Source organism: Procambarus clarkii, chromosome 54 (assembly GCF_040958095.1).
Source record: "Procambarus clarkii isolate CNS0578487 chromosome 54, FALCON_Pclarkii_2.0, whole genome shotgun sequence".
Taxonomy (NCBI): domain Eukaryota; kingdom Metazoa; phylum Arthropoda; class Malacostraca; order Decapoda; family Cambaridae; genus Procambarus; species Procambarus clarkii.
Window position 1 is genome coordinate 26,868,707 of NC_091203.1, and position 9,237 is coordinate 26,877,943.

Genomic DNA, 9,237 nt, shown 5'->3' on the forward strand with positions numbered 1-9,237 from the left:
ATGTCACACGAGCAGGAGATCATGTTGACCAATCTGTGATTGGTCAACACCAATCAGCATCTGTGATTGGTTGACCAATCAGCATCTGTGAACAGGTGATGCTGACCTTTGCAGTGTGACCTGTAAGCTGGCAGAAATATATTGACTAAACCGCACACTAGAAAGTGAAGGGACGACGACGTTTCGGTCCGTCCTGGACCATTCTCAAGTCGAAGTCACAATCGACTTGAGAATGGTCCAGGACGGACCGAAACGTCGTCGGGTCCCTTCACTTTCTAGTGTGTGGTTTAGTCAACAGGAGGAGACAGTGATGTTTCGGTCCATCCTGGACCATTCGATTTGATAATGGTCCAGGACGGACCGAAACGTCGTCGTGTCCCTTCACTTTCTAGTGTGTGGTCTGGTCATCCTGTTGGGTGGCACTGCATTTGCAGCATCTGCAGGAGAGGTACTCACTGCAGAGGAATGCACAAGACTCCCACGGGTTCGAAGACCATAGGGAGAGAGAAAGATTCGTTGAGAAAGACTTGCTGAAGAGAGAAAGACTTGTTGAAGAGAGAAAGACTTGTTGAAGAGAGAAAGACTCTCAAAGACTATCTTGTTTCTCCTGTGTAGTGAAGTTTCCTAGTCGAGTGATTAACCAATATTTTGGTTACTTTTGCATATTAACTAAACTGTTTAGTTGCGTAAATGGTTCGTTTTAATAAACTGAAGTTTAATGATATATGTTAATGTTCAGGAAATGTAATCAATAATATATAATTGAGTCTCATTCTTTCTGTTATTTGCTTATAATTACTTGGTTTATTAAACATTGTTATGATGAGGGGGAAATTCTAACCAATTAATCAAGCCATTAACAATCGGTGATCAATTCAGGAAATACCAAACTGCCTCCTCATTGAGTACAATTTTGCTTGCATTTTCCCCACTGTATTCCACTGCATTCAAGCTATTTTTCATTCTTATAAATGTTTCCTGATGCAGTTGTTCAGAACTTGACCTAAGTATTAATGTCACTAATTTGTTGTTAACTTATTAACTTTAATAACATGAAAAACATAACATGAATTTTTTTTTAACATTGCAACTTCTCAAATCCTCCCTTACCTCCTCAAGGATATAGGGAGGATAGTTTCCCTATCCTCCCTAAGAATAGGGAAACTCCCAGTTGGTAGGGAAAAAATTCGTGGTTAACAATAACATCCCACCAAACATTAGGCAAAACGTATTATACGTTAACAAACGTTAATAATGTTGTAGCAACGTTATTAATGCGGTGGTGGCAACGTTAATTGAACGTTCTCGTTACGACGAGTTTTTTTTTTAGTCTACCTGCTGGGTGATAGTTTACCAAGAAATAATAATGAGATTCGTCCCTCTAAACTGCCTCACATAAGAAGGTCTAATGGCTCATATGTCATCCAACAGACGTCGTCGTCCAACAGACGCCGCCGTCCAACAGACGCCGTCGTCCAACAGACGCCGTCCAACAGACGCCGTCGTCCAACAGACGCCGTCGTCCAACAGACGCCGTCCAACAGACGCCGTCCAACAGACGCCGTCCAACAGACGCCGTCCAACAGACGCCGTCCAACAGACGCCGTCCAACAGACGCCGTCCAACAGACGCCGTCCAACAGACGCCGTCCAACAGACGCCGTCCAACAGACGCCGTCCAACAGACGCCGTCCAACAGACGCCGTCCAACAGACGCCGTCCAACAGACGCCGTCCAACAGACGCCGTCCAACAGACGCCGTCCAACAGACGCCGTCCAACAGACGCCGTCCAACAGACGCCGTCCAACAGACGCCGTCCAACAGACGCCGTCCAACAGACGCCATCCAACAGACGCCATCCAACAGACGCCATCCAACAGACGCCATCCAACAGACGCCATCCAACAGACGCCATCCAACAGACGCCATCCAACAGACGCCATCCAACAGACGCCATCCAACAGACGCCGTCCAACAGACGCCATCCAACAGACGTCAGTTTTCCGTTTGTTGGTTAACTCCTTCCTTCGTCAACTTTCCGATTCGCTTCCCATCCCTTTTGTGAATTAATGTTTTAATTATTATTAAATTACGTGTAGACCTGGTTGGATAATTTCAGCCGAGCGGCGGTGAGGGAAGGGGAAGGAAGGGGAAGGAAGGGGGAGGAAGGGGGAGGAAGGGTAAGGAAGGGTAAGGAAGGGTAAGGAAGGGGAAGGAAGGGTAAGGGAGGGGAAGGAAGGGTAAGGGAGGGGAAGGAAGGGTAAGGAAGGGGAAGGAAGGGGAAGGAAGGGGGAGGAAGGGGGAGGAAGGGTAAGGAAGGGGAAGGAAGGGTAAGGGAGGGGAAGGAAGAGTAAGGGAGGGTAATGAACTAAAAGTCGGAACCCCCGGATGATTTGAGAGGAAATTAAACAGGTTTCAAACCCCCTCGAATAGTTCACTCTCCATGAACCAAAAAGGGTTCTATAAAATAGGTTTAACATAAATAGGGGATAGGGGGGGTTCAGACCCCCCCCTCATTTAGTTCACCACCCAGCAACTATGCTCCCAAAACTCTCAATAAACAAATTGGGAACTCTGAGACACGCAAAGTGATTTCCCCCCTGTTTCACCCCCGGGGGATTTTTTTGTGTCACGCTCAGTACACCTTTTATCCATCAAATTAGAGGCGGGACACACAAATGCTGACTTTGGTTCGTGCGCGCGATTTTGAAACCCAGTTCTGGGTATTGGGACGAATGGTTCTCGGAATATCATCGCGGTTTTATTTGTAATTCTTAAATATTACTCACGCTAGGAAGAAACCAACTGCCTTAGCATTGATCACAGCGTCCTCTGAGGCCCCTTTCATAGACGTTAGTTCTATATATACAGAGTCAACACGGCCCATTTCACTGACCTAGGATAAAATGGGACTTAAATTGGGTAGTTTAACCCCTCCCTATATTTCGTAACGCCCAGTTGCAGTTCCCTGTGTAGTGAAAGATTGTTCCTTGGTGAAGAACTACCCTTTAATGGTCGTTCCAGCGGTCGAGTCTGTTTTTAGGTCCTGAGCCCATTAAGTGCCTCCGTAACCTTTCCCCATTGCCACCCATTGGATGGAGATGAGGTGTGTAATAGGTGAGTTTTACTCTCTCTCATGCCACGAGTTATAGAGCGTTCTTCCGTCTTGGTGGCCAAAAACGTGACAGAAATAGGACTCTATAGGCGCTTGGCACTCTATAAACCCCTTTTCTGGTGCGCATAAAACCCCCAACTTTGCATAACATGCGCTGTTTAAATCCTCCTCTTCGGCTCTATTTCCCCCCCCCCCTCTTTCGCACAGGCTAGAGCTGTGTGAGTGAGAGAAGCTCTACTCTACACGCACCTTTCACCCATTTCTCTGGACACTATTCACCTATGCTCCAGCCTCTTGCAAGTGCGTGATAGCATTGCTACTTGCAATAACCCCCACACGTAGCAGTTCCTTTCCCAGTAACAGGCTAAACCCGACAAGCTCCCCAAATAGACAGTACACCATTAGTTAAGGGAGACACGCCACTTCATCGTCTGTGCTTTATCCTGTGAGTATATCTCACGCCTGGTAAAGTCAACAGATAGATCCCAAATAATAACACGGACTCGGGGCCAGCGTGCCCAATCATTTCCGTCTAATGCGAACGCTAAGAGAAGCCGTTTTCCGAGAAAGAGAGAAATCGCCCGTCAATTTATTTGTCTGGGTTTGTTTGTTCTGTTTTTGCCGTGCTTGCGTAAGCGAGCTTTAAATAGCCGAATTTTTTTTGTATCCGTGAGTCAAATTTTTGGAATTATTTGATCGTGAGATTAGGAGCCGGTAGATAAAATCTCGGCCGGTTGAATAGAAAGCCTGGGTTAATACTAGTTGTAATTTTTATATAACGACAATGAGAGATATATTTACTTACACACATGGCGTTATTAAAAGTAACTGTGGCAATGTAAAGTTGATACAGACACGTTTTATGATAATCCTGTAATAAGATATCACAAAGGGGGTTTTCCATCGGCAGTTCGTGCTCCCAGAATATCATATATGATATCTAAAAGTTTTATTGTGGCTCAGGATCCTAGAGTTATGTTGGTCCGGCATCTAAGCTTTTAGTAAAATACTAGGAGGATGGTGTTGACCAGACCACACACTAGAAAGTGAAGGGACGACGACGTTTCGGTCCGTTCTGGACCATTCTCAAGTCGGTAGAAAGTTGGTATTGGGATTATGGCGCCCCAAGCTGCTAGATACAGTAATTATTAAATGTAATTATTGATGGAATGTAGTAATTACTACATTACTAGGCCACTTATTTTAATTTATCATAAAAAATTAATGGAAATAATCAAAGTTAATTAAATGTATGTTGTACATACATTTAATTAGCCGGTCGGCCGAGCGGACAGCATGCTGGACTTGTGATCCTGTGGTCCTGGGTTCGATCCCAGGCGCCGGCGAGAAACAATGGGCAGAGTTTCTTTAACCCTATGCCCCTGTTACCTAGCAGTAACATAGGTACCTGGGTGTTAGTCAGCTGTCACGGGCTGCTTCCTGGGGGTGGAGGCCTGGTCTAGGACCGGGCCGCGGGGAACTAAAAGCCCCGAAATCATCTCAAGATAACCTCAAGATAACCTACATAATCATATTTATAAAATTATCTATTCGTGCACAGCAAATTAAACGAATTTGATGGAACCAGCTTGTTGCTTGGGCATTGTCAAATGCCTTGAAAGAGATGTTATTGTCTTGCCTATATACTGGGATCATCGGAATAAACAGTCCCTTAGTGAGCATGTAAAGACATAGACGACATTCGAATCTTGCAAGGTATTCCGTTAGGTATAGATCTTCTTTATCTTGCAATAGACTATCAACTGTATCTTCTGGATGCTGTTACAATGTTGTCACGGTTGTCAATAATAGCTTTTAGGACTCGCTCCGCAGAACGAGTCCTAAAAGTCCTATGTATTAAACTAAAAATAAAAATTATTATTAAAAAAAATATTAATGTATTAAAATAAAAATAAAAATATGTATTAAACTAAAAGTCCTATGTATTAAACTAAAAATAGTTTAATACATAGGGGCAGACACCCTGGAAACACAAACCGTAACTGTACCTATTTTCCGCTTGTTACAACTTGTAATAAAGTTGTTACATCTTGGCTTAACGTGTTTATGACGTATTAGAACGTTGTTACAACTTGTAATAAAGTTGTTACATCTTGGCTTAACGTGTTTATGACGTATTAGAACGTTGTTACAACTTGCTATATTGGTTGTTATAACTGGTTAGGTGTTAAAACTTGTTCAAACGTTGTACCAACGTCGTAGTTTCGGTGTGTATTTGCTGGGAAATACTTCCGTGTTGGGCATTACAATAGAGCCAGCATGACAGTTCACCTTCTAAAATGATGTGTTTGACATATTTACTAGTGTGTTATTAACTAAGACCTGCCTTACTCTACCAAGTTCCTCGTTAGTCTGGTTCAAATTGCAGGTGTGTGGGAGAGGTTGGGTTGACATAGGCATCAATAATACTTCTCATGAACCTGTCATTATATATTCACTATTTGGGTTAAGTGACTTTTCACATTGATGACCTGCATCAATAATGTTCTTCCTGTCAACATCAACAGAGAATGGAGAATATATATATATATATATATATATATATATATATATATATATATATATATATATATATATATATATATATATATAATGTCGTACCTAGTAGCCAGAACGCACTTCTCGGCCTACTATGCAAGGCCCGATTTGCCTAATAAACCAAGTTTTCCTGAATTAATATATTTTCTCTAATTTTTTTCTTATGAAATGATAAAGCTACGCATTTCATTATGTATGAGATCAATTTTTTTTTATTAGAGTTAAAATTAACGTAGATATATGACCGAACCTAACCAACCCTACCTAACCTAACCTATCTTTATAGGTTAGGTTAGGTAGCCGAAAAAGTAAGGTTAGGTTAGGTAAGTTAGGTTAGGTAGGTTAGGTAGTCGAAAAACAATTAATTCATGAAAACTTGGCTTATTAGACAAATCGGGCCTTGCATAGTAGGCTGAGAAGTGCGTTCTGGCTACTAGGTACGACATATATATATATATTATATATATATTATATATATATATTATATATATATATTATATATATATATATATATATTTTTTTTAAACCTAGAAGGGGTACCACCTCTGGTGCAAGTGTAGGGACCCATAGCCTCGGAGAAGAAAATAAAGACTACTCAGAAAAGACCTTGTGGATCCTCACTGAACACTGATATTTTCTTCTACCACCCCTATTCTTTTATTCTTCTATTATTCTCCCTATTCTTCTATTCCCCTACCACTATTATATATATATATATTCCCCCAGTTACATGCCTTCCCCCCCCCCCCCCCCCCGGAAAAAAAACTCCGGTTATAAGAACAAGTCGTAGGGAGGGACCAGAAGACGTGAATGGGGCAGCTCAAGACAACCCACTTGTATTCTTAATATCTTACCTGCAGATGCTCCCTCTCGCTACCTTGAGAAGGTATCTGCATTTCCGTTTGTGGCAGGCAGTTAAGGTGGGGGCTCGCTCGTTAGGTCTGACCATTATGGGGGGAGGTGTAATTGCGTCAAGATAGCAGCTGGCAGCCAGTGGTCTGGAGTTGTAGAAGATATCTCGAGCTCTCTGGAGTTGTAGAAGAGATATCGAGCTCTCTGGAGTTGTAGAAGAGATCTCGAGCTCTCTGGAGTTGTAGAAGAGATCTCGAGCTCTCTGGAGTTGTAGAAGAGATCTCGAGCTCTCTGGAGTTGTAGAAGAGATCTCGAGCTCTCTGGAGTTGTAGAAGAGATATCGAGCTCTCTGGAGTTGTAGAAGAGATATCGAGCTCTCTGGAGTTGTAGAAGAGATATCGAGCTCTCTGGAGTTGTAGAAGAGATATCGAGCTCTCTGGAGTTGTAGAAGAGATATCGAGCTCTCTGGAGTTGTAGAAGAGATATCGAGCTCTCTGGAGTTGTAGAAGAGATATCGAGCTCTCTGGAGTTGTAGAAGAGATATCGAGCTCTCTGGAGTTGTAGAAGAGATATCGAGCTCTCTGGAGTTGTAGAAGAGATATCGAGCTCTCTGGAGTTGTAGAAGAGATATCGAGCTCTCTGGAGTTGTAGAAGAGATATCGAGCTCTCTGGAGTTGTAGAAGAGATATCGAGCTCTCTGGAGTTGTAGAAGAGATATCGAGCTCTCTGGAGTTGTAGAAGAGATATCGAGCTCTCTGGAGTTGTAGAAGAGATATCGAGCTCTCTGGAGTTGTAGAAGAGATATCGAGCTCTCTGGAGTTGTAGAAGAGATATCGAGCTCTCTGGAGTTGTAGAAGAGATATCGAGCTCTCTGGAGTTGTAGAAGAGATATCGAGCTCTCTGGAGTTGTAGAAGAGATATCGAGCTCTTCTCTACATCGCCTCCCATACTTTGAGGTAAACGTGGACCGTACAATTAATTTGCATGTAGTTTTGCTATAGTAATTTTGTGGTTGTTGATTCTATAGTTATCGTAGAGGGTCATACGATTTTGGTGAGTATTTGGGAGTTTTTGTATATTATTTTCAGAAGTAACGTAGGGAGAGTTTTTTTATGTGAATACGGTAATCCCTTAAACCGTCTAGAGCATACTGTCGCAATAATCGTGGCAGATGATACGCAATGATCAGACAATGATCAGATGATCAGACAGATGATCAGATGATCTGACAGATGATCAGACAATGGAAAAATGACGACGTTTCAGAAACTTTATTCACATGAATGTGTGTAAAAAAAACATAAGAGTAATGAAGAATGGTTATCTTCTTGAGGTTATCTTGAGATGATTTCGGGGCTTTAGTGTCCCCGCGGCCCGGTCCTCGACCAGGCCTCCACCCCCAGGAAGCAGCCCCTGACAGCTGACTAACACCCAGGTACCTATTTTACTGCTAGGTAACAGGGGCATAGGGTGAAAGAAACTCTGCCCATTGTTTCTCGCCAGCGCCTGGGATCGAACCCAGGACCACAGGATCACAAGTCCAGCGTGCTGTCCACTCGGCCGACCGGCTCCCAGGAGACAGGTAGAGACAGGAGTTACACATTATAATGAAGCCAAACACAACGTTATCATTGATAATGATAACAGCTTGATAATGCTCCAGGACGACCATTATCAAATACATCAACATATACTTTGCTGTAAACTGCCATAGGATTAGTATGACGTCGAGAATGAGGACTTTTTTATTAATGTTACAATAGCGAATTGAAAATAACACACTTTGCCACATACGTTAAGAACACTCAACATAGGTCCTTGTGAGGGAGATAACTTGTCTCTTAAAACTTCTATCCTTCTACACACTCATTATACGAAGCAATCACCATCAATAACAATTGATGGTGATGTTATTGTGACCTTCGTAATGACTTTGGCACCATAACCATCGAGAGACTCATCAGAAAGGTCGAGTCCACGAGAATGGAAGTCAAGTTTCCATCTGAATCAGAGATCAGAAAAAGATAATTGGTTAAAAGATGAGAATCAGAGAGAGCGCTATGTCCTGGGTTCGTATCCTGGCCGGGGAGGATTGACTGGGCGCAAATCCTTAACTGTAGCCTCTGTTTAACTCAACAGTAAAATGTGTACTTGGTTGTAACAAGGATTCTTCGCGGCGGGGATCGTATTCCAGGGACCTGCCCGAAACGCTACGCGTACTAGTGGCTCTACAACCATGTAACAACTCTTCTATATATCTCAAAAAATCATCACCTTGTGACGGAGTCTTGCTAGGGCATGAGTGGTTCACCCCAGGTGACTATTTTGGGGCATTTCTGGCTAAAGTCCCCAAAAACAGACACACAATATATGTCCGCGACATGTGATTCATTATGTATGTCCGCTACACAAATGTTTTAGCAGCGTTTATGATATCAAACGTTCGGCCAGTGCTATCAACGTTTCTGTCGATAACACGACAGTTACAGGAATAGTAAGCTCGAATTAGGAATATAACGTCAGAAAGACGTCCAGATATTACCAAATGGGACAGGAACTTGAGAAATGCAATTACAAAAATTGGGAAGTCCGACTTGGTGCCGCCTTACGAATGAATGAAGAAGATCTGAGGGAATCAAGCGGCGAAACAGACTTAGGGTTTCTGATTGGCAGCAATCAGAGAACTTGGCAGCTGTGTATGCGAAAGTGTC

At 42.8% G+C, this 9,237-nt stretch overlaps 1 protein-coding gene across 1 annotated transcript; it reads left to right on the plus strand.

The window, feature by feature from the left end:
* The first annotated feature begins 1,408 nt into the window (after positions 1-1,408).
* LOC138352765 (putative uncharacterized protein DDB_G0290521) lies at positions 1,409-2,065 on the plus strand. Its single transcript, XM_069305354.1, has one exon. It carries the CDS (start codon positions 1,409-1,411, stop codon positions 2,063-2,065), a length of 657 nt encoding a protein of 218 aa, XP_069161455.1.
* The last annotated feature ends 7,172 nt before the right edge of the window (positions 2,066-9,237 follow it).